General features: G+C 37.7%; 1 protein-coding gene across 4 annotated transcripts in view; it reads left to right on the plus strand.

The window, feature by feature from the left end:
* The window catches only part of MID1 (midline 1), a 240041-nt gene that overhangs the window by 186876 nt on the left and 28915 nt on the right, over positions 1-24250 (plus strand). For all 4 annotated transcript variants that reach the window (XM_010726623.3, XM_003203095.4, XM_010726630.3 and 1 more), the window contains 2 exons: positions 9457-9552; positions 22786-22893. In XM_010726623.3, coding sequence (XP_010724925.1) covers positions 9457-9552; positions 22786-22893 — 204 coding nt within the window. The remainder of the gene's footprint in view (positions 1-9456; positions 9553-22785; positions 22894-24250) is intronic.

The following is a 24250-nucleotide window of genomic DNA, read 5'->3' on the forward strand; positions in this document are numbered from 1 at the left end:
TGTCCTTTTTTTTTTTTTTTTAAATACCATTAAGCATATGTTGCCACGGGCTGTTCAATAAAAGTCTGTATTTGAGTAATTGACCCCTCAAATTATAGTTGCATTAACATTGAATTGGTTAGTGCATTTTAATTTGAGTGAATGTGCAGTCCAGTAAAGATTGAAAAATATCTTAGGATGGGAAGGAGAAAAATTACAAGGGCTGCTCCAAAAGTAATAACTCCTGTTTTGTTATGTTGGCCCATGGAGTCAGAGGCAGATGTTGGTCATATGGCAGTAGAGGTTGAACCTTCCCACCAATATCCCATTACGTGTTTTTGCAATGTGACAGATGGCAACAGAGGGACAAAATGACACAATGGTGTCTGACATGGGAGTGCGTATAAAGCAAAGGTGTGGAACTGTATTCCTCCATGAGGAAAAAATGGCATCTGTTGACACTTGCTGAATGTTTCTGGAGACCAGACAGTGGATGTGAGCATGGCGAGGCAGTGGATGATGCATTTCAGCAGTCATGACAGTGACAGTGGGTGCCTCCACTGGTGCAGATTGTTACAGGCATGGCATTCAGGTGCTTGTTCTTTGCTGGTGAAAATGCATAGCTAATGGTGATGATTAATTTGAAAAATGGTGTTTTGTAGCTGACAGTTTGCTCTCTCAAATAGTGTTATTGTGCTCTTTGTATCTGATGTGGTTTCCATGGAAATAAACAAGACGTGTTACTTTCAGAGTGACCTACATAGTACAGAATTTTAGTATACTAAGTAGGAAATAGAACAAATGAGAAAACACAAAGAGATTTACACCTTTGTTTAGATTCAACTCTTAACTGTGGGTGGCGACGTGAAGAGCAAGTGACAGAATGAACATTAAACTGGAAGGATGCCAACACTTTTATTGCAAATAACGTATTGCAGCTGGGACGTATTCCATGGAAGGTAAAGACTAAACCACCAATGATCTCAGTTCCACAAAACTAGAGTGCAACTGAGTGGAAGAATTAGCCCATGGTACAATTCTTGGCAAAATCCTGGATCATTTTTAAGCAGAAAAAGTACTGTAAAACATAATGGTGTATGGTGCTTTGCTTAGTATGATTCACCCTAAGTCACTCAGTCAGAAGGAGAGGTCTTTCTGGTTGACTAGTTGGTTGACAGTTGCCTGATTTGTCATGCTGTTGAACAGTGGATTAGATTTTGATTCTTCAAAAAAGGTGCTGTACTTTGGCTTCACTTAGGCTTACAGTGGTGCCAGTATGGCTCCTAAAGAGAAGCTGGAACAACAGCTAGGAATATGTTTTGTGCACAGATATACTGGTTTCTTCACTAGAGGGACTGCACAGATGGATAGTCTCGTTTCTTGAATAAAAGCCTTCTGGTAATCTATTCAGAATGCTTCACCAGGAGCAGACAAAGCTAGGTGTGCCTGCAGGCATCCCATCCTTTCCAACCATGCCAAGAGGCAGAGTTCCAGCCTTAATCATCGAGAAGCATAAAAGCAAGAGGCTTCAGCTCTCTCAAATGGCAATTTTGTCAGAGACCAGCAGAAAGAGCTGAACAGGGTTTAGAACAGCTCCATGGGTCTGCTACCTAACGCAAACCAAATCACCGTGTTAACCTTGTTTACAACTTGCCTATCTGTCTTTTCTAACCTGCTAGTTTGATGTAATTCTGAATTGCTTTTTATACATGCTTGGCTAGATAAGGTGGAATTTTTCAACCACAAAATGCAGTAATATTTATTAACTGATTAAAAACAGGCTTCTTTTTTTTTTTTTTTCCCATATTGTAACCTCTCAAATAAAATACAAGCTTTCAAAAACTGTTTAGGCAGACATCTGTAGAAGCTGGGACTTTAATAATACTGCATAAATTATGGTTCTTCAGATGAGTTTTTACTTTCTCTTCCTACAAATGTCTCTCATTAATTATGTGCAAAACTCAGAGCTTTGGTTTTTGCAGTGAATACTTCCCATATCTTGCTAGCTCGAGATTAGATTAGACATCGCATGAGCAGGAACTTGGTTTCAAGTTTATCCCGTGTTTTAGGAGTCTGGAAGCAGATGCAGACTGGATGCTGCAGGAAAGTTGTACAAAGGTTCAAGTTCCCCTTAACCCTTTTCACTACACAAGATCAGCCAATAGGGAAAAGAGTGAGCTAAAGAACCACTTAGCCCTCCTCAGTAAGTCTTTAATGACATTCTTTAAATTCAGCTTGCCTGGTATTTGCTGTGCTCTTTTAACATTTCAACTTCCAGTTTGGATACTACATTCAAGAAAAAATATCTGTGTAGTTGGGCCTCAAATCTATCTACAGTTTTGCACACCTTGAATAGCTCACATATCAGCCCAACACTGATGTAGTTTTCAAATTCATTCAAATGTTTACATTTCTTTTCCTGATTATTATTAGATTATTATTATAGTTCTTTGATTATTAGACAGATTGATTTCATTAGACAGAGGGCTGAACTAACCTCCCAAGATCCCAGCCGAGCCAATGTTTGTATATCTCAGAATATTTTGATTGAAATGGGAGTCTATTAAAAAAATGTTACTTGTCCTAATGTCAGTTTTGTCACTGTATAACTTGGGACAAAATAAGTTTGAATGCCCCGAGAAAACAACTTTTCCCCTCCCCTTCCCATTTTATTTTTTTATATGTCAAATTCACGTATCTAATCAGTGTCAGTTCTCTTGGCCTGTGCCCCTTATAATCATGCTCCTTACTGCATTTAGAACAGTTCTCAAGCATATATATTGTTTCTTTCCAAAACCTACTTCATCACATCAAAGAAAAAATTTTGCTGCAGTGTGCTATATATGGCTCTCATCCTGTCCTTTTCTCCACAGACCACAGCTGTGAAATTTCTTTTATGCTCTGTGGAACAGAAGAACAGTGAAGAAAGACTAAGGAGAGTTGCAGCATAGCAACTAATGAAGCACATTAGTGTGGCACCGCTTGTTGAAACTAAGGCCAGAACTGTGGCTGCAAATGGCAGGCATCCATGGTATATTGAGGGCATGACTTTGCAGAGAAGTGATAGAACAAGTGGAGGTTTTCCCTGGAGTGTTATCTTCTTGATTATTAAGAATTTGATGTGGTCAAGAATCTGAAATACTTGGATTTCATTTACTTTCCCGAAGTCCCATTTTAAATAAGAGTTAATAAAGTAATAATCAGCATTCCTATGGTATATGGAAACAGACCTAATTTAGTTAACATTATTTAAGCCATAGTGGCTTCAAAAGAAGCTCTTTTTATTGCACTTTTAATAAAAATAGTCCTGGACAATTAATTAACAGTGCAGTATCTCAGGGGTCTTTCCTTGTGATATACTGTAATCACTTGAGGTAAAAAGCATAATCCCCAGGAGTGTATCAACATCATAGCTGCTATTTCTTTTCACTTGGAAATGTAGAGTACAGTTGTCAAACTCTGCACATTTGAGACTTGAGGTCAATCATTGCTATTAACTGCAAATGTTACCATTCCCTAGCTGAAGAAATACAGAGTCGAGCATGTATATCCTATGGAAGAGCAGTCATCTGTTTCAGGACAAGCACAGAGAATGAAAATTAGCTTAAGTTTTTCCACGTGTGCCTGGCATGTCCATTTAAATAAAGAACACCAAAGGAAACATTAAACTCTCATATCCCCAAAACCTGGCTCAAAATCATTCTTAATATTCTGGCAGTTCTTCTGGAATTGATTGGCAACTTTTTTAATAGATTAGACGCAAGTCCTGGAGGCAGCAGGGCTGGTTCATAAGGTATGTCACCACAGCGAGGTGGAAACGTAACTGGAGCACATGCAAGGATAACTTCATTGAGTTAGGAAAAAAACAGTTACAGTGAAAAATGGGGTTACATGAACTTTGTTAGTAATGGGGTATGTATTTACAATTTATAGGGAGTCTGCATATCCTAAAGACTGATCTGCCATGTCAATACCACTCTGGTTCCCCTGCTAACTTGACTAAAATGGGATTTGATTCCACTTCTGCTTTGTGGTGTTTTATTCTAATCTCTCTCTTTTACTGCTGTGTAACTGTGTGGCTTTTGGTCACACCAACCAAGTATGAAAATATGTGATCTCTCTTTCAGTTTGATCATTTGTAAAGGAATGGTAGGAAGGTGGCTGTGGTTCTTGCAAAACCTATACCTAGTTTCCACTGTAAAGAGCTCTGGTAAGTTCAGAAGACCTCTGAAGTTGTTTTTTTCTTTAAACTAGGAGTTAACCTCAAAACAATCATAAAACTACAAAATCACAGAATGGCTTAGATTGGAAGGGACCTTAAAGACCATCCAGTTCCAGCTGCCACCCACTAGATCAGGCCGCTCAGGGCTCCATCCAACAAACCTTACTCGAGTAAGAAGTTGCAAACTGTCACCAAAGTTTTTACCAAAAGGCTTTGATCATGACATTTTTGTTGTAAATAATGAACAGCACTGTTGTTGCAAAGGACTGTTCCAGTACTTGACTCATAGCATATGCTGCAGTCTCAGAGGAACGATTCTAAAAGCACTCCATGAGCAAACGAAATTCATGAAGGTGAAGAAATCTCTTAAGTGGAGAATGCTAATGAGTACTTATACTCAGTAATAGCAGGAAAATCTCATTGTAGCCAATAGCTTTAGCTTTCTGTTGTGACCCTTTTGAATAGACATTTTCTGTGGAGCAGAAAAATGCCACTGAGAAGTTCTCAGGGATGTTGTTGCTCTCTCTCTGCTGTCACATAAGGCAGGAGTAGACAACTCAGCATTTTTATTCTTTAGAGACTTACATTAATTTATTTTGACAGTATTTTCAACCCATGTAGTAGCTTAGGACTAGCTGTTTGTGCTACCTTCCTATTTTAGACAAGCAGTGCCTTGCGTGAGACTGTTAATTTGGCAAAGGGCATGGGTTCACATTTGGTTTTCATAGACTGATAGATTTAAAGGCCAGAAGAGACCATTATGATCATCTAGTCTGACCTCTCACTTCAATCAGGGCATGAACCTCACGCAATCATTACTGCAAAAGGACCAATACTTCAGTGTGGGCTAGACAGCAGCTTAAGGAAGACATCCAGACATGAGTTGCCTTTCTTTATTTTTTTGCATGAATTTTTCCAACTTCAGATTCCATTCCCTGGATCATATCATTTTGTAGGCATGCAGATTCAAAATGAAACATCATCCTCAAATGTCCTTTTCAATTACATCTGTGATTCCGTCTACTTGGATTTATCCCCAGATTATAGGAATATTCATGTTGTACAATTGTCACACCATGCTAAATAGACAGTAAGCATTTTCTTCACTTTGTACTGGGTATTATAAAAAACAGCTGCAAAGCACGCATGGAATTTCAAGATCTTGAGCTAGGTCTGCATTAATAAGTCAGGAAGCATTCAGCCTGGCTTGTTTTTTTTTTTCCAAGCAGCTTGCATCCACTGAGTTAATGTGCTGGAAGTCTGTTTGCAGAGTAAATGTATAACTCTCGAGCTTATTCAAAAACATCCCTCAAATTTCCAGCACTGGTTTTAGCAAAGAAAATTGGCAAGTGACAAAAGAGATAAGGACACGCAGGTAGAATTTTTTCAAAAATTATGATCTAGCTAGGAAATTTCCAAAACCTTAGTTGTAACTTGGGGTTAACTTTTGAGAATGGCCATAGAAGATTAATTGGGAGGAAGAAAGATAATTTCAATGAGTTTATTCTGGATCTCATTTTCACATTAGCTCATGATAATGTAGGAATATACTTTCTTTACAATGCTGTGTGGTAGTTAGGGTGGTGCTATGATCTGTACATGGAATGTACATGCTATGATCTGATGCATGGAATAGGGACAAGAACTAACTGGAAGAAAAATCCAGGTGAATTTACTATTAGAGTTGACTGAATTTTAACAACTTTCAAGACAGTCCAGTTTTAACTTCTGCTGTTTTGTACTTACCCTAGTGAAACTGAGAAGACTGATATTAATTTCAGAAATCAGCTACCAGGTTATTACTATTTAGTAAAGCATTAGTATAAACTGATGTTCTTCAACAAAAGTTCAACAAAATTCTGATAATTATTTACCCCAATCTCTTGCCTACCAAACTACAATGAAACAAAGTCCAAAACTTTCCAGTTTGAGAATGACACTGTTTAAGATCTCAGGAGCACATTTTTGTAAGTTACATTTGTGTATAATAGTTCTCTTCTAATTTTACAGTTGATTAATGTGAAGGACATCAGGAGACTCATCTGAAGCCATAATAATATATTGCCTCATGTTTATATTTACTGAGTAGATAATGGAATAATAGAATCATAGAATCACTCAGGTTGGAAAAGACCTTAAAGATTATCAAGTCCAACCAGGAAATCTGGAATGTTTATGCAACAGATTTAAAATAAAATCTGCAGGAAAATAAATCTATGTTTCAGTGAAAAATGCTTACTTTTCATGTACTAATGGCCTTTGTGTAAGAAATTTTCAAGCTTTTAAAATCATGATAGTATTCCCTAACAGTTTTGAGACCAGTTTTTCACTGTAGTATGTATTTGCCCCAACATTTAACATTTATTATGTCCAATAATACATTTGAAATTAAATGCTGCCAGGAATATACAGTTTTTGTCTTAATTCTTTTGTGTCAGGTGCTCAATAAATATATATGCAATAAGAGAACACATGATTTCAAGAGTACTTGCACATTTGGATTCCTTTAACAAACTGTTTTAAAGACAAAAGTTATCTGATGCTGTAACTGTATATGGTTTTTAGACTTTGCGTATGAGTCTCAGCTCTGTAGAGGGCCATCTAACAGCATGGCAAACATGACTTTGCAATTAAATGATCATTCACATTACAGCTTATGGAAATATATAAGATACAGTTCAAACTGTTCTGTAAAGAACTGCTGTTCCTGTTACACTTAGTTTTTAATGAGCTGTAAAACAAATGCAATGTAAAAAGTATTTTTACAGCCAGAGCTTGTGATATGTGATATGCAAGGTTGTGCTGGGAAGAAAATGCCAAAGTTAAAAACACCAATCATGGTTCTCTGAAGGCTTAAATACATAAAGGCATCTAAATCCTGTACTCTCTTCAATGGGACAGGACTGGCTGCTCTTCCAATGTTTACAGCATCAGCCCTGGTAAATGCCAAAGCGTGTATGGTTCAGCAGTGAAATACTGCCAGCTTCATTCAGTTGTAGCCAAATACAAGGAGTAAGTAGACTGTGTTGCTGCATAGAGGGAGAGCAAAGAAAAGAGTGTTTTGAAACAGTGTGAAGTAGTTGAGAACAGTGCCAGAAAACAAGCACACTCATTTGAAATACGTGCGCAGAGACATTGGGGATATAGGAGGATCATAGAATAGAATCCAAGAATGGTTTGGGTTTGAAGGGACCTTTAAGATCACCTAGTTCCAACCCCCTGCTATAGGCAGGGACACCATCCACTAGACTATGTTGCTCACAGGCTCATCTGGCCTTGAATGTTTCCAGGGAGGAATGGTCCAAGCCTCTGATCATCTTTGTGGCCCTCCTCTGGACCTGCTCCAATAGCTCTATATCCATCTTCTTTTGGGAGTCGCAGAACTGGACACAGTACTTTCAGGTGGGGTCTGGCAAGAGCAGAGTAGAGGGGCAGAATCACCTCCCTTGACCTGCTGGTTACACTTCTCTTGATACAACCTAGGATACAGTTGGCCTTCTGGGCTGCAGGCACATCTTACCAGATGGTCTTGAGTCTTTCATCAGCTGACACACAAAAATCCTTCTCAGGACTGTCTCAAGCCATTCTCTGCCCAGAATGTGTTTGTGCTTAGGATTGCCCCAGCCCAGGAGCAGTTGGACTTGAACTTCAGAGGTTGGCGTGGGCCTTCCTCTCGAGCCTGTCCAGGTCCCTCTGGATAGCATCCCTTCCCTCTAGTATGTCAACTGTACCACTCAGCTTAGTGTCATCAAGATGGAAGGATGAGAAGTAGGGTTAGTGACAGCTGAAGGGCCTTCAGTGACAAAAGAGATATACTGGGGAGAAAAGTAGCAGTGTGGAGAAAGGAAGCCCATTAATAAAAAGATGACTGAGGTGAAATTAATTAGAGCTCTGCAGAGGCACTGTGGCCCTTGTGGGAAGGGCTTGGTTCTGATACTCTTGTTTAGCACTGTCTAGATTGCTTTAGTGGAGACTTCTTGGAGGACATTGTACGATTAGAAGGCAAAGGTTGTAAGGGACTGCATGGTTGTAAAGGACTCGCATTTAAATAGGAGAAATAGGAGAACAGCTATGAGGAAAAGCTTCTCACATCAGCTATCCTCAGTGTTTTCAATACGAAATGTATGCATATGAAGTTAATAAAACATATGAGTGTTTATAGTTAGGACTGTTTTTAGCAGCTTTTTTTTTCTTTTTTTTTTTCCTAGTCTGTTAACTGAAGTTATATTTAAAGGATTTTCTGTCTATCTGGAAACGTTGCATTTTACGCTTCCAGAAGATGGACTTATATGTAAACCAACAGCTATCACAAGATCTATGTTGAAAAGCGAAGAGCCAGTAGTTGCAAGTCCCACAGGACACTGCATGGTCCTGGTCCCAGAACAGCCAGATCAGGAAGCAGATCACAGCCACAATGACCACTCATGAGCTTGGATTTCCTTCCTGTGGTACCGCGGGGAGGGAGGAGGCTACAACCATTTGTTTCAGGATCTCGATCTGACATGCAGCTGCATAGCAGCCCGGATGTAGCCTGAGAGGTAGAAAGCTCCAAGCTCACAAACTGTGGGATGCTTATTTGTGACTGTAATCAGCAAATAAGCACAGGCGCAAGCCACATATCGTCTCTGAAGAATAATCAGCGAAGGCACAATCAGTGTGTAGATACTTCCTTCTTGTACCTGGCAATGGTGGCTTTCTTTAGGTTTATTTATTCAAAAATCAGACTCCAGGGAAGTAGAGAATTAAATCATTTAGATTAACCCCTCCCTCAGTACTGTGAATTGGAGCAAGTGCTGACACACTGCTGGGCCCTTACAAGTTCAGTCCCAAAGGAGCACGTGCTAGAAGGCCTCATTTAGCAGTAGGTTTTTAAATTCAGCTGTTAGATTGAGAGCAGGGAACAAAATAAATGGTCTCAGACAAAGTTTCATTTTTTTAATTGGCAAAGTATTTTCACCTTCCTGCTTTTCTCCTTATTCCTCTGTTTCTGTCCCTGGTTAAATTTTAAGCTCGTTTTCAGTAGGTCCTCAGAAACTATTTTTTTATGAACTGACACCTTGAACTTTCTGCTTTTTTGCCTTGCCATGCCTGATGTGCGTACAAAACGGCAAACAGTGAGCATCAAAATGAATGTCACATGTTTATACTTTTGTAACTGCATAATTCAGATTATGAAAATATACCCCTTTTCAACTGTTTACCTTAGCATTAAATTCTTAAAAATACTAATTTGTTCTTTTCTTTCTTATGTACAGCAAAATTTGGAGAGTAACCTTACCAACCTTATTAAGAGGAATACTGAACTGGAAACTCTTCTGGCAAAACTTATTCAGACCTGTCAACATGTAGAAGTGAGTACTGACCTGCATTTGAAAAAACTTGTAAACTGAATTACACTCACTTTGAGCTTTCAGAAAAGTTTTAAATATAATCATAACAAGTGCAAAACTAAATTAAAGTCATGATAAACAGAACTTTTTTTTTGGAACTTTTTCACTGTTAAATGGTGTTCTCATTATAGCTAATCCTCTTTACATTCATTCCTGTTCCCTTTAAATTACGATTTTATGTTTGCTTGACCGTCAACACTGCTAAACTTGGGTACACCACTCAATGTCTGTAGAATGCTTATCTACTTGGCTCCTTTGCAAGACAGAATAATATGTACTGATAGGAAACTAAGGCAAAGAAATAGTAAGGCCCAGACCCACAATGCTTTCTGTCTGCCATGATTTGTAAGAAATAAATTTTTCTTCCAAAGAATAAAGGTGCCTACAAGTCTTTGAGTTGCCTGAGGATAGCACAGTAAGGAAGGACCTGGATTCAAATTACCTCCAAATCTAGAGGATACTTTAGATGGCCCTGTGGGGACTGCTGCTCTATATGCAAATTAAAATTATCACAGACTAATTTAACAATGGGAGCTTGCATAGGAAGAAAAGAGAGTCCAAAATAGACTGTTTTAGCAGAAGTTCTCTTTTTACATTTATGAGACCTTCTCAGTTTCTTAAAGTATATTCCGGTCAGTGAACTACCATGAACAAATAGCTTCCATGTTAAAAAACTTGAGAAGACAGCATGAAATACTGTCATTGTGCTTTCTGTCATTAAAATTATACAAATATCCCCATAGCATCCAAGTGGTCACCAATGCTTTCCTTGTGGTCAGTCTCAGCTGTGAGTCCCAAGTGACACACTACATATATATTTTCCCCCCTCCTCCAGGAAAATTGTTGATGAAGAATACTAGGAGACCAGGGAAGGCTCAGTCTCATGAGGTCCACATGTTTCTTGACAGATGTGAAATTCACTGAGATACACTGTGCTAATGATTTGCAGTGCTGTCAGTTTTCATAAGTGCTAAACTCGATTTTAGATGACATGGGGCAGAAATCAGAGAACAAAAAATGGAGAATCACAACATAAATAGTGGTGGTTTACACCTCAATCACAGAGAAAAGGTATTTTCAATTGAGCAGCTAATTGCTAGCCAGATTAGCATGCCAAGCTTATTTTTTCAGTGAAAAATCTTGTTTTGTTTGCATAACAATACTGTCTGTTGACAGGCTTCAACACAGGAACATTTCTTTCCTGCCTGCATTATGATTACTACAGCAACCTTATTTATTCAGAGAAGAGTATGCAGCATATGCCTAGCAGCATATAATAATAGTAATGTTGAGTATGGCTGTCCATACATGCAAAAGCCAGGTTCTTTGTCAGAGTTACCTAGAGAATAGTCCTCAGGAATTTGGGTGAGGAAGGTGTTCTCAACCCAGAGCTTTGAGATAGGGATATGATGGAAAGAAAGTTAATTCTGACATACATTGCCTTAACACAGCCACCCTCCAGATCTTTGTAGGACTTCTTTTTCAGATCAAAATTCAGTCACCTAACTAGGCCCAAGAGCAACTGTTGTTTGTGAGTAGATTCAAAGTCATGTCTTAAAAAATTCATACTTATAGACAGTGGCAATGGCAGATGTTGGAGCAATAAAACCAAACAACAACAACAAACTAGCTAAAAAAACACAAGACTGATATTCCAAAGAGATCACCCCATCCATTTTTCTACCAGCTAGTTGGCCTGTCACCTGTAGAGTTGGCCACTCTGTAGAGTGGGGCTCTACAAAACCATGAAAGTTATATCACAAGATTAGACTTGAGGTAGTGGATTTGAGCTCTTCATAATACACAGCAATAACATCATACAGAATAAATGTAGCATCGGATGAGATGACTGTTGCAGATAATGTGAGGCAGAGATGAGACACATTTTCTTCCAATATATATATAAAACTCAGAACAAAAAGTATGAAGCGGATGAGCCCAGGACAGCATAAAGCCTCTTCTACATTAATGGCATATATCCAAGATGTGCTAGATACAGAAAATTTTAAATTGTTCCTCCTCTGCACTGTATTTCCAGCTGTAAGATTTGCTATTACAAAAAATCCAACTTGTTCAACTTGTAACAGATGTGCTACTGCCCCTTGAGTCCTGTTTTAGAAAATTTCTCTGTAGATGTAAAGAAATAGCAGCAAAGATGTTAATAAATTCCTACCACGTCTTATTCTTCAAATTAGTCTAATTAGCATTTAAATTAGCTGAATATTAAGAAATGAGCTTCAGTCAAAACCCTGGACCTAAGCATCACTGGAAATCAGGCAAGTGGGGATGTAGAAGTAAACTCTAAGGCTATCTATTTTTTCCAGAACTATGTGAAAATTCCAGATATGATGCAAATATCTCAAACACTGGAGATGCTCAGGCTTATATAGAATTTAAAATTCAGTGTGCTCTTCTTCTTTGTGCTTCTTCTATACCAAAAATCACCCAAACAAAAATAGAGAATAAAACAAACAATTTGCTGTTGTAATATTAATATTAAAAATATAAAATCAGAAAATATTTAGAAAAGTCTTAAGTTTCCAGTGATTATATTAGTGTTGCCATATGAACTCATTAACTGGTTGAAACTGAGCAGGCAGTTAGTTTTATAGGAGAGGTCTCACAATTTTCTTCTTCTTTTTTGATACATTTATATTACAGATAACAATGTAAAATATAGTTAATGCCATTTTTAAGCATTTAAAAATATAGGTAATGCACTGTAAAATCTGCTAGATTAACATTACCTAATTTAAAATTATTTTAGTACTGGTTTATATTTTCAGAGTTTAAAACCCTGCAAGAGAAGCCTGGGGAGTTTTATGCCAAATAATGTGAACTTTGAAAAACAAAAAAGAAAAGGAGGTTGCTGGTCCTTGTGTTAAAGTTACCCAATTTTTATTAAGGGGTACATCAAAAACAATTGTTCTAATTAACATGGGTTTGTAGAAATTAGAAACAAACATTAACTTTTTAAAAAAGCATATATCGTCTAAGGAAACAAACAAAAAAGCCCCAACACTGTCATGAGAAAGGAAAAATGAATGTCATTTTTGGCTTTTGATATGGACCAGGAGCTGATGTTTCTTAAAATGAACAACAAACAGACCATGTGTCTTTTGCAGAAATGCATCCTCAGCAGCCAAACCAAATGTTGTTACAGTGCCACTGTTTCTCATCAACAAAGTGTGCTGTTAATGGCTTCCCAGCAACAGACTTATGGCAGATTAATTATTCACCATACATCCTTCTCATCAGACGATTGTAACTTCGTCTATAGCAAAAACTAAATCCTGTTCACTCCCTGTCCTAAAACTAAAGCTTGTTCCCTTCAGAAAGAGAGCCGTTTTCACTTTTCTGTCAAACTAGCAAGCAGGAACTGGTCAACAATGTGCACTCTCTGGAAACTGGATGATTTCCAGCAGCAAGGGAGGGGGCTCGGGAGCTGCCTTTCGTCACAGCAATGGGGACGTAAATCTTAACTATTTTTAGATGGACCTCATCAATTTGTGACAAGATTTATCCTGATGTGAGATCTAATCTTGAGAGACTGGAGGAGTCCACTTCCATGCTTGGGTTCCTGTGAGTGGTTTTGGGCCTATCAGCAGGAAAAGTTGGGTGAATAAATCAAGCCAGGCTTGTCTTTACTGCTTTAAGTGAAGCTGAGATATTATTAAGTGTTTTATAAAATCTGGATGACTGACTTTGTGCCCAATATGAAAGTATAGTCTGTGCTAACACTTCGTTTATGGTAACACTTAATTAAAAAAATCTCATTTTCTCAGTGGGAACCACACCCTGAGAACTGCACACTTCAGATACTTAAAATTCTTTTTTATCCCGAATCTTTCTTTTTATTTAGAAGCACACAGACACACTGATTTAACTCACTTTCTAGACTCATTCCTGACATGTTTTCTTTTACACTTGCTTTTGCACTCTCCGTTCCTCTGAAATTCCATTTGTCCTTTCTTGATTTTCCTGAAAATCCCAAAGCTGTTCATCAGGAAAGTTTTGTTTTCCTTCCTTGGAGATGATCGCAGATCTACAACCTCAGCTTTGGCCAGGCTGCTTTCTGCATCTTTCCACAGCATGTGAGGGGGTACAGAGCCCCAAAGTCCCAGTACTCCTCCTCTGTGAGGATCACCAGGCTTGGTTGTAACAAATGGTAGGTTGATTCATATGATAAAATGCAGTTTTCTGTGCAAACTGAGAAGATTGAATAGAAATGGCTTCTAAACTTCAATATAACTATTTCATAGAATCATAGAATGATAGAATCATTTGAGTTGGAAGGGATTTGGAAAGACCATCTAGTCCAACTCCCCTGCAATGAACAGAGACATCTATAGCTAGATCAGGGTGCTCAGAGCCTATTTGTAGTTCTAGTTTGCAGTTTTTATACATCTTGTAATATCTGTAGAAAACCTGTAAATAAAGCACTAAAACCAGTCCTGGTAGATTATTACCTATAAATTCCATGGAAATTCACCCAGTGAGGGAGCCCTCTAGCATGTGGTTAAATCATGTGTCTCTAAAGAGTGCATAAAAACATCTGTGTGTCAGGAAAGCAGCTTTGTTTTGCAGCTATGGGGAAGATGGCTGGGGAAAAGAAGTTAAATGGCATACATTAAGAGCCCATGTATAAGCCCTCTTAGCAGCTGAGGCTTTAGCTGGAGTCCCGCTTCTGCAGAATTTTGCTGGTAACTGAAATTTCTTGTAAGAGCCTTGGACAAATCTTCTAAAACCACCATTGTAAAATTGGAATTTCCAGTTTGCAAGGCACTTCGCTGTTAGGAAAACATGAGTTTGTTGCAGGCACTTTAGATCATGACAATAATTGACATTAGGCACAAATTTGAGCATGAGACTCTTCTACCAGTTTTTTTTTTTCTTAACACTTTCAGTATTGTTTCTGGACATTTTTCTCATCTCTTATAGGAAGTATATGATCAAGCATCTATTATTTAGTCAATACCATGAAGCTGCTCTCATCTGTTATGCAGAAACATAATCTGAATTCAGCTGGAGGAAAAATTGGAACAATTATCCAAGGGAGAGGGAAAAGGAAATAGGTTTTGCTTGTAGACAGCTTTATAACATCTGTACTTCAGTCTTTTTGTTTGGTTTGGTTTTATTTTCAATTCACCAAACGTCATAGGAAGCAAATTCTGGACACTGCTGCAAAATCATTTTTGGCTATTCAAAGAGGGGAAGGCATTTCCCTATAATTGCATAGCCCTCAAACTGCTGCCTCCTTTGCTTTCTGTTTGTAATGGAAATGTTCAGTTTCTAGCTCACTTCTAAAGATCTGCTGCAGGCTAAATCTCAGCAGAAACTTCTCAATCAAAAATTGTTTTTGTGTCTCATCGGGTGTTTTTATAGCTATGCTATGCAATCACCTGAACAAAGTTGTGTATTGAAAGATCCTCAGCACAGATAGTGAATGCTTACACCGGTCAGCCACGATTTAAATCAGCATGACAGCAGCCGTGCAGAAGCAATGAAGAGAAGATGGCAGCACCTGCAAAAAGCCTGCTGTTATCTTTTTTTTCTATCTTTTTTTTTCTTTCTTTTTTTCCCCCTCCCTTATCAAAAAGAGATGAGCCAAGTGGGAAAACTGTAAATAATGAAAAATCAAGTTTCTGTTTAGACTGCGTCTACAAGAGAGGTTCCTTAAATTTAATGACATTGTGTGGTCTCCATCCTTTTTTTATATGAGATACATGGAGCATTTCTGCTATTTGAGGGAAAGCAAAGTCAGAACTCAGCTGTCAGAGTGATTCCCTGAAGAAGCATAAACAATAAAGAGGCTTTGTCTGTGACAATAATAAAACAGTGGATGCTCATGTTTTCACTGTCATGGCGCTTACTCCTTTTTGAGATTTGTATCCAGTACATTCAAAGCCTGAGAAAACTGAGAAGTTCTCTTTAGAAAAATCTTAACGCAAAGCCTTTATGTAGAGTTTGACGGCTGAACTGCAGCAAATGTCCTTCGTAGTCATACATAGCTGAATACTTGTGCTTTGCAATAAGAAATACACTTTGGTGGGGTTTTCTAGGCAATAGGGAAGGGGCAATAGATTAAAAAAGCATTTACCATCAGTATGAAATATATAGGGTAGGTAATATGGAAAGTATCTGCACTGAAAACTCTCTTTTTTTTTCTGTCCTAACGCCTCCTAGTTTTGTGAAGATAACAAAATACTTGTTCAGCAGCTATAGTCTCTTCAAATCCTAGAAATAACTTTTTTTTTTTTTTTAAAGTAGGCAGGAGAAGGACTTGAAGGAAACTGGGAGCTATTTTTCTCAATGAGAGATTAATTAGCAAGCTTGATGTGCCTAAAACCCTCAGGAAGGTTTATAGCATTTTTTTCCTCTGGCAGTTTCTAATGAAAGGGAGATATTTTATCTGGTTTAGATGGAATATGTGGCATGATCTACTTTTGATTTACTAGTACTTCACTTCTACCTTTAATTCCACTCTCATAAAACTTTATTTCATTCAAAGTAACTTCAAGGAAGCTTCAGTGAGTTCTAATTTTACATAATAGTAGAGAAATTTTAGAAATAAAACTAACAAAACATACTAAGTATATGGATACTTCAGAATTAATACTCATTCAAGGATGTCCTCAATTCATGCCCAGCATGCCCTAGCCTAGTAGTCAAATATTATTTGCCTAAGGAAACATTTAATTGCTTTCACAGATGACTAATTAAATGCATAATTGGTCACATATATGTGTCTAGAACTGCAGCACTTATGCATACCGTTAACGTACAGATTAGGCATATACTAGAATATGTTACTGCACCTAAAACTGTTTTGTAACTTTTTAAGTCATGATTATGACATGGGTTGCATGGACTAAATATAAACAAGTAGGAATTCTTGTCACTGTCTGGTAAAAAGGCCAGTTCCCATTCCCTTCATCTCTTCCTCTGCCTCACACCCATACATGGGTATCTGTTCGCATCTATGTCAGACCGACATCCCTGCAAAACCTTGTCCTTAGAAAGTAAATTTCAGTCACTGTTAATCACTAATCAAGTAATACAGCAGGTAATACTTTGTGCCTACCATCTGAGAGTGTAACTCGGCAGTCAAAATGCCCTTACTTTTTGGAGCTCTGTCTTTGAGACATTTACCTTTATAGAAACAAAACACTCCTAGGTTTCTCCATTATCTATCCTAACAGAAGCTGCTGAACAATAACAAGAGCAGCAAGAAGACCAAAGGCATTGTTCCTCTAGCAAATATGCTAAAAACTGGGCCAGAGACCCCAGATTTTAAGTACTGAACTGCTGGATACAAGAGTTCAGCATTCTTTGAACTTCAGTGATTACTTACTTGGTTTTGTTTTTCTACCCTGAATAAGCCAAGTGGAATGTTTTGCTCAACATTACAAAAAGGCATGGTGTCAGCAGGAAAAACAAAATCAGAACAATAAGTAAGTAAATACTGTTCAATTCAGAAAAATATTATTTCAAAGAATCGATTAACAGAAAGGGCAAAAATAATGACTTAAAGGATTAATTTAACCCTCTTAGTGTGTCTTGAAAAAACACATCCCTCCTAAGGGTTGGTTTCACTAAAGCTTAATCAGTCTTAAACATCAGTGCTGCCAGAATTGCCCCCCTCTGCTGCTGCCCTCATGCAGCATCATGCTGCATTTGTGATGCCTTCAGCATCGTGCTGCATTTGTGTTTCATAAAAAATGGTGCTTGGTTCCTTGAAGCAGGCCTAGTCTGTCATCTGTCAGCCTCACCATATCTGGAGAGGTTCTTTATTAGAATTTTCCAGACAATTTGAATTTAAGATGTTTAATGTTTTTAATGGAATTCTTATGAAAACGATTTGTTTGCTTTCCATGAAACTTCTGTGTTGTTTTTGTTCTGTTTTGCTTTCCTCCTCTGATTGGATTGTAAATGTCGCTGGAGGACTGCTAGGATCCTTGCCGGCTAGTTTTTCTCAACCATCTGCTTCAAAGCACAGCAAGGCAAAAAAAAGAACAAACCAAAAACTTTAATACTTGATTGAATAATGTGAGTATTTTGAACTTCTAAAAAGGTTTACTTTTAGTCAAGATTGGGAAAGATAGCCTTATCAGTGTGACTCAAAGTGCTATCTATAGCTATCCTTGCTTAATTAGTTCTTCATTCACCAAATTCCTACGTAGCCAGTCAGTTGCTGTACTTTTGTGCTGACCTTTGTTTAACCTGCTCTGAGACTGCCTCTAGACCCAGGTTAGAGATAAACGTAGAATGCAAACAAAAACAAAGCCTCTGGCACCTTGAAATGGGAGATGGCCATTCCTTTCTCTTGCACCAATTTAGTCTACAGCAGTTGTAGTTGATCCCTTTAGATGGCAAGCTGATTAATATCACATATTTCCAAAGGCACAGTTTGTCACAATAGATAAAATCAGTTTTACTCTTAGACTTGATTAAATCTGAAAAAGCTTTATTCTAAGAGTTGCTTTTGCTCTACAAAAGTAAATGGAATAACCTGTGTTATCAAATAGGGATATGAAAGGAAAGAATTTCTGGCCAGGAATTCAGGTTTAAAACCTAAAAAGAAAGAAATATGTGGCAATAAAGTATTGGTTGTTAAGCAGAATTAATGCAATTTGTTTGTTTTTTTTTCTCTTTTATTTTTGTTTATGCATAAATAGTAATTCTATAAGCATCAACTCACACTCATAAAGAAAAGCTGATATTCTTTGCTTACCTGGATAGCCATGCCTGTGGCATTTTGAGGAACATAGGTCATTTTTAAATAGGAAAGCTAAAACCTAAACACATACCTCACTTTCCAGAGATTTTTCTACAACCTACTTTATTTCAGTTTGCACAACTAATGGAGGACCAGTGAGTAAAAATTACTCTGGTTTTGATTAATTTATCCCAGTCAGTTTTAAAAAAGCAGGCAACCTCTTAGAGTGGCTTATTTTGTTTGTCATTTTGGGATTATTTGCCAACAGACTTAAGTATTTGCACTTGCAGACAAAATTGCCTCAACCCATAAGAAATTCCAGAGGGGGAGTTTTGCTCCTGTGGAAAAAAAGTCTGCTGAGATACTGAAATATCCTTTGATGCTGGTATATTATCTTTCATAGCGTAAATTTAGTCCTATGGCACTCTGTTTGCTTTTGAATTAAGCATAGAAGCTTTCCTGTAACCTTTAACCACTAGCAGCGTTACAGTTTTGTGATTTCCCAAACATCTGCTAGGGACTTTGAAACCACCATTTTCATTTTCTTATGACCTAAGCTGCAATTTAACTCAGGTCTCCGAAGATGAAAGCCTAGGAAGCCTCTACAGAGAGTAGAATGCTTTCCAATGCAGTTCTCAGCTTGTGAATCTGGGAGCAGCTGGCCTGCTTTCCCCTTTGGGTTAGGAGGGCCTTGTGGTTTCCAGCTCCCTGTCAGAGATGCGAGGAAACCCTATTTCTCTATTGTTTAACACCCACTCCTTGAGGCTTAGGCTATTAGACCGTATCCATCCGTCTGGAAAACCTGGAAAGATCTCTGACTGTTTTTTTCAGCTAACTGTTTGAAGTATTAAGATGTTTGGGAAGTAGAAATAAATTACCCATGAAAGCAAAAGGACTAAACTAAGTCCTTTCTTGTTTATTTTGTTGTGGAAAATGTCATAACTTCACTAAATCCTAACGAGGCCTCTGAGTCCATTTTTAAAAAGTTTTGTGGTATGGAAGAGAAGTTTTTTAAAATGGTACCAACAAAAAAAGATACTTTAGGTTTAAGATAGTTATGGTTATGGATTTCTAAGGAGTTTTCTAATGCCAAAACTAAGTGCGTTGATATCAGTGACATTTTCAACAGAAAGTTGTCTCCAAGTCCAGTGTGAACAATGAAAAAGCCCACTCTTGAACAATGAAAATCCTATATTTAAGAACTGATACTCATCCTGGATAGAGGATGCACAGAATTAATTCTGTTCTCTGCATGATTCAGAGCCTCCCACAGCCCAAGTCAATGACACAACCTCCGGACTTTTCGAATGAGACTCTCAGTCTTTTTTTAATGAACTCTTGGAAAGAGGACTTGTTTTTAATGTGGAAAAATACAGAACATAAAACCTCAAATATTTTCATCAGACAGAACTTGCATTCCTTGGCCAGTCCCAGCTGGAAGTTATTGTCAAGGTTGCTGTTCATCAGAGGACTCAAGGAGAAGGCAAAGTCTTATTCTGGTATTTCTGTAGCACCTGTACAGCAGAGACCTGTTCCATGCCTCTGGCTCTTTGTTCTGACATATGACTCCTCAGAAATACACAAGTAAATAATATTCAGTGTTAATCTCACAAGTAGTCCCTTTAGGGCCATTGCTAATATGCTGCACTTAAAGTTAGGCATGTGCTCAATTACGAAGTTATTACTGATTCAGAGGCCTTCTAGGCTGAAAATTTGATTAAGGAGTATTTCAGCTTGAGAAAAGCCCCCAAATTAAATGCTGTTTTCTTTTTTCATGTAAGGCTCAGACACATAAAATAGTTTTGGAAATACTCCTTCCAGTTTTAATAAGCTCATGCAAACTATAACATTGGAAATGTCTTCAAATGAAGTTTATATACGAGTATATTTTCCAGATTTCAAAGGAAAAAGAGAAGTCTGCAGACAGTGTGTAAGAAATTCAAAGTTTTCTTCCAAGCATTTCATTTTTCTTAGTCTAGAGTTTCTTAATTTAAAATTTATTTAGTACTTTAATTTTTAAACCATCTGGGCATTAATGAAACACTGCTGACTTAACCTTTCTGAACTCTCTCTATCATGAAAGTCACCCCAAATACTACTCAGGTCTACCACACAAAACACATTCATGATATAAGTCGTGATAGAAGTAACGCTTTGAGTGGAAGCTACTCAAAAATCCTGTGAAATGTTACAGTAATACAGTAATACAGCCAAAGTCAGCACAAGCATGAACAAACCTTGTTAATGAAGTAAAAAGAGTTGCATCCATGTGTAGTGAACAGGATTGTTGCCCCTTGACTGAGCACATTTGAGATTCACCACCTTGGTGGAATTTCAGCCCACTAGTGAAATAGATGAAATAGGGGAGATTTTTGTGTTGGACACCTTGTTGAAAACAGCTCTGCACAAGTTCACACCAAAGTACAGTGCTTGACCAGGTGTTACGCAGCTGGTCTGGTGGGGTGATGATAAGAGGTGGAGTTGGAAGGACAGCTTTCACACAACCCAATTTTGGCCCTTCAGTAAGCCTGATATTTTAGTTGACTAGTTCTGGATTCTCCGTCAGCCATCAGTGGAGAGATGTATGCACTGTCAGAGGCTTTGAGTAAGCTGTTCCATGATCGGTCTCTACTCATGGACTCTGATGGGAAGCCAGACGGAAGACAATGCTGTTGTGAGTAGATAAATAGGCACCCTAAAACTGCATGGTGGAAGTACTTTCTACTTCTTCACCTGCTATGCGCAGCATTCTTCAGAATTTTCAGTACCATCTGTTCCCTTCCAGAAATGAATTTATTTTCTCTTTAACCCTGACAGCATAATTAATATTTAAACCAATGAAATATGCAACTAGATTTTAACTTTATAAAGATTTGAGGAAGATAATCCAAATTCTTAATGAAAGCAGGTCTTTGTAAACAAGTCCCCTCTTTGCCCAGAGGACACGTGTTATATATTAGAAGGTATTTATAGAATTGGTCCTGGCCCAAACTTAGACACATAGGCATTTGCTTAATCTTAATGAGCTCTGTAATATGCTTACAGGTAAATGCATGTTTAAAAACATTGTTGGAAGAAAAAAGAAGAAAGCTGAGACAGATCAAGGTGTTGATTGGACTGAAAAAAATAACCAAGGAGGAGAAATATAGTTAGTTTTCACCTGGAACTGTTCCCTGTCCTGGTTCACCACTAGCTCTACTAGTGCAATCGAAAAGGTGATGTAGTGTAGTTCTAGGAGAAACTGGCCAGGGCAGAGGGCTGCTTTACCCTCTTAGCAAAGTGAGTATGGAAGCTCAACTCTGAAATCACTCCTTCTATTTTTTCTCCTTTGTAGATATGATTAGGACTTTTCGCCTTTTTTATTTCTCCTTAAGCTGTTTATTTAAGCTATAAGTACTACTGCTGGTGGAGAAGTACATTTTGCTTGTCATACAAAATGTTGTCTTTCCATTGAAAAAAATCAGTCTCATTCAGAAACAAAGCATTTTCATCTGAAAAACAAAACTTTTCTATTTCAAGTTTGCTTATTTTTTGACAGAAAGTCAACATTTTCCACAGAAAACTAGTATTCTTTGTTGCTTTTTTTGGTGCTAAAAGCAGTTTCAGCAGCTCATATTATGTCTGCATCAGCACAGTTATTATATTCTGATTTATCATCAAAGTAGCAATGATAAAGAAGACATTCCATACACATGACTAAGTAATGTCACTTGGATCTCTGGTTACTTGAATCTTTCACAAACCACTATGTGGACACTGCAAGTAGTTAAGTGTTATGTTTTCAAATGCTAAATTCAGCAAATCAAACATTAGGAATTACTAATGAAAGCAATCAAGCCAAAATAGTGAACATATATTGTCACTGTATAACTCCATAGTTTGCACTTTGAGCATATAGTATAGTTCTGTTTCTCATATCAGAAAGGAGATGATAGACCTGGCAAAGTTTCAGAGAAGGAAACAAGAATGATTGAAAGTAGGAACTGGCTTTTGTGCGAAGAAAAACTGAATTATATCAGACTCTTCAGTGTGGAAAAGAAGCCCTACAAGAGAATAAACCAGTAATCTAGTAGATCCACAGAAGATAACACTTATGGGGATTAATAATAATGTAAAAATTGTTTCTAGTTCAAGATGATTCTGGGCTGAAACTGGTTGGAGTATGAGGTAGTATTCTTGGGAAACACCATACATGCTTGGCTTTCTTAAGATGCCTTGCTAGCAGATGCTGGCATTAGCAGCTAATGGAGGCAGGATACTGTACTAGAGGTACCGTGTCATCCAGTGCTTGTGATCTTACGTGTGTGAATATTCATACAGTCTTGTGTACTTCTTCAGTCTGTGATGTGTTGTGAACCTCCTGAAGAGCTTTCATGTCTAACAACTGTCGGCCATAACAGACATCGCTCGATCATCAGAGAAACAGACTTTTCTCACTTGAATTAGAAATAAGATCAACATGGTTTACTTTGTAGGTAAATGCATCTCGCCAAGAAACCAAGCTGATGGAAGAATGTGACCAGCTCATTGAAATAATACAACAGAGACGACAAATAATTGGAACCAAAATCAAGGAAGGAAAGGTAACAGCTTTTCTTATTTATATCACAGAAACATTACCTCTTTATGCTTACAGCTTTTTGACTTCAGGTACTTAAAAATTTTAAGTCTCTCTCTGTAGTCCTGGGCCATTATTTTTTTATGTAAAGAGGAAAGAAATCAGCTAAGGTTAGTATGTCAGGCTTAAGCATTTTGTTTAGTATTTCTCTTCCTACGCACGATTATAATTTTTAAGGATAATCATTGAAATGATATCACTGTCAGTAAATAATAATAAAATGATGACTAATTAATGCTTCCTTCCCTCTGCTATATGCCTAACAGCCTATCTCCAAAATTTTCACTTTCACAAAGTGCCACAGTACTTGCTACACACTTCTAATTACTGAGTTATGATGATTATTCATGGCAAACATACTGAGCAATAAAATCTCTGATATTCAAGTTTCAACACATTGAGCTAGCTACCTGTTAACTCAAAAGCACATTAGAGTCGAATTAACATTCTTATTTGCTTGGTACATGGTGTTTACTCTTTAACTGCTAAACTAACCAAGTCAAATATAAACTCTTCTTGTGTGGGAAAGACTCAGGAAAGGAACAAAGTCAAGAGCAGGTTAAATGGTTCATTCAGCTGTCAAACTATTCCAATTAACTTGAAATGAAAAGCCTGTAGGCAAGGGCTGACTTAAACATGTTTGAAACTGTTGGTCCTGTACATTGTATGACAGAACCTGAATTTCCCCAAGCTGTTAACAAAATATAATTCCCTTCTACATGGAAATGATGGCCTTTTGAATTATTGTTTCAACTGTGTTCCCCTATGTATTGAGACCAGCTGTGCAGTCAATGAAGTAGAAGTCTTTCCCTTATTTTGAATTTATGCTACATTAGTTACTTTTTAAAAATTGATTGCTTGTGAACATGTATTCTGATGTCCAAATGTGTGTGAATATTGCGGATATCAGAATATATCTGTGTTCTTTGTTCTACTTTGTTTAATCAAAAAGTGGTTCCAATGGAAGGCCAGTTTAGGTCTGGAATGTGTTTCCTCAGAATGCTGTAGATGCTGAAAGATTCATGCAGTCAAGAGTCTTATGGACTAACTCATGAAAGAAAAGCAAACTGAAGAAAAATCAGAGAACAAAAACAGCAAAAACAATAACAAACTGCAAAATTAAATGCTGCAGTGCCACTTCAGGCTCAGGACATCCATGAGCAAGATTGCTGCTGGCTGAGTCTGTCCTCTGAGAATGTGTTATTTCCTAGACGGTGCCTCCACTACTGGCCTATTTAAACTAGATGCTGAGCTAGATGGACAATTAAGATTAGTTTTTAATCTGCTCTTAACGTGAGAATCAGGCTAGTCTTTTCTGAGCA

Source organism: Meleagris gallopavo, chromosome 1 (assembly GCF_000146605.3).
Source record: "Meleagris gallopavo isolate NT-WF06-2002-E0010 breed Aviagen turkey brand Nicholas breeding stock chromosome 1, Turkey_5.1, whole genome shotgun sequence".
NCBI lineage: Eukaryota > Metazoa > Chordata > Aves > Galliformes > Phasianidae > Meleagris > Meleagris gallopavo.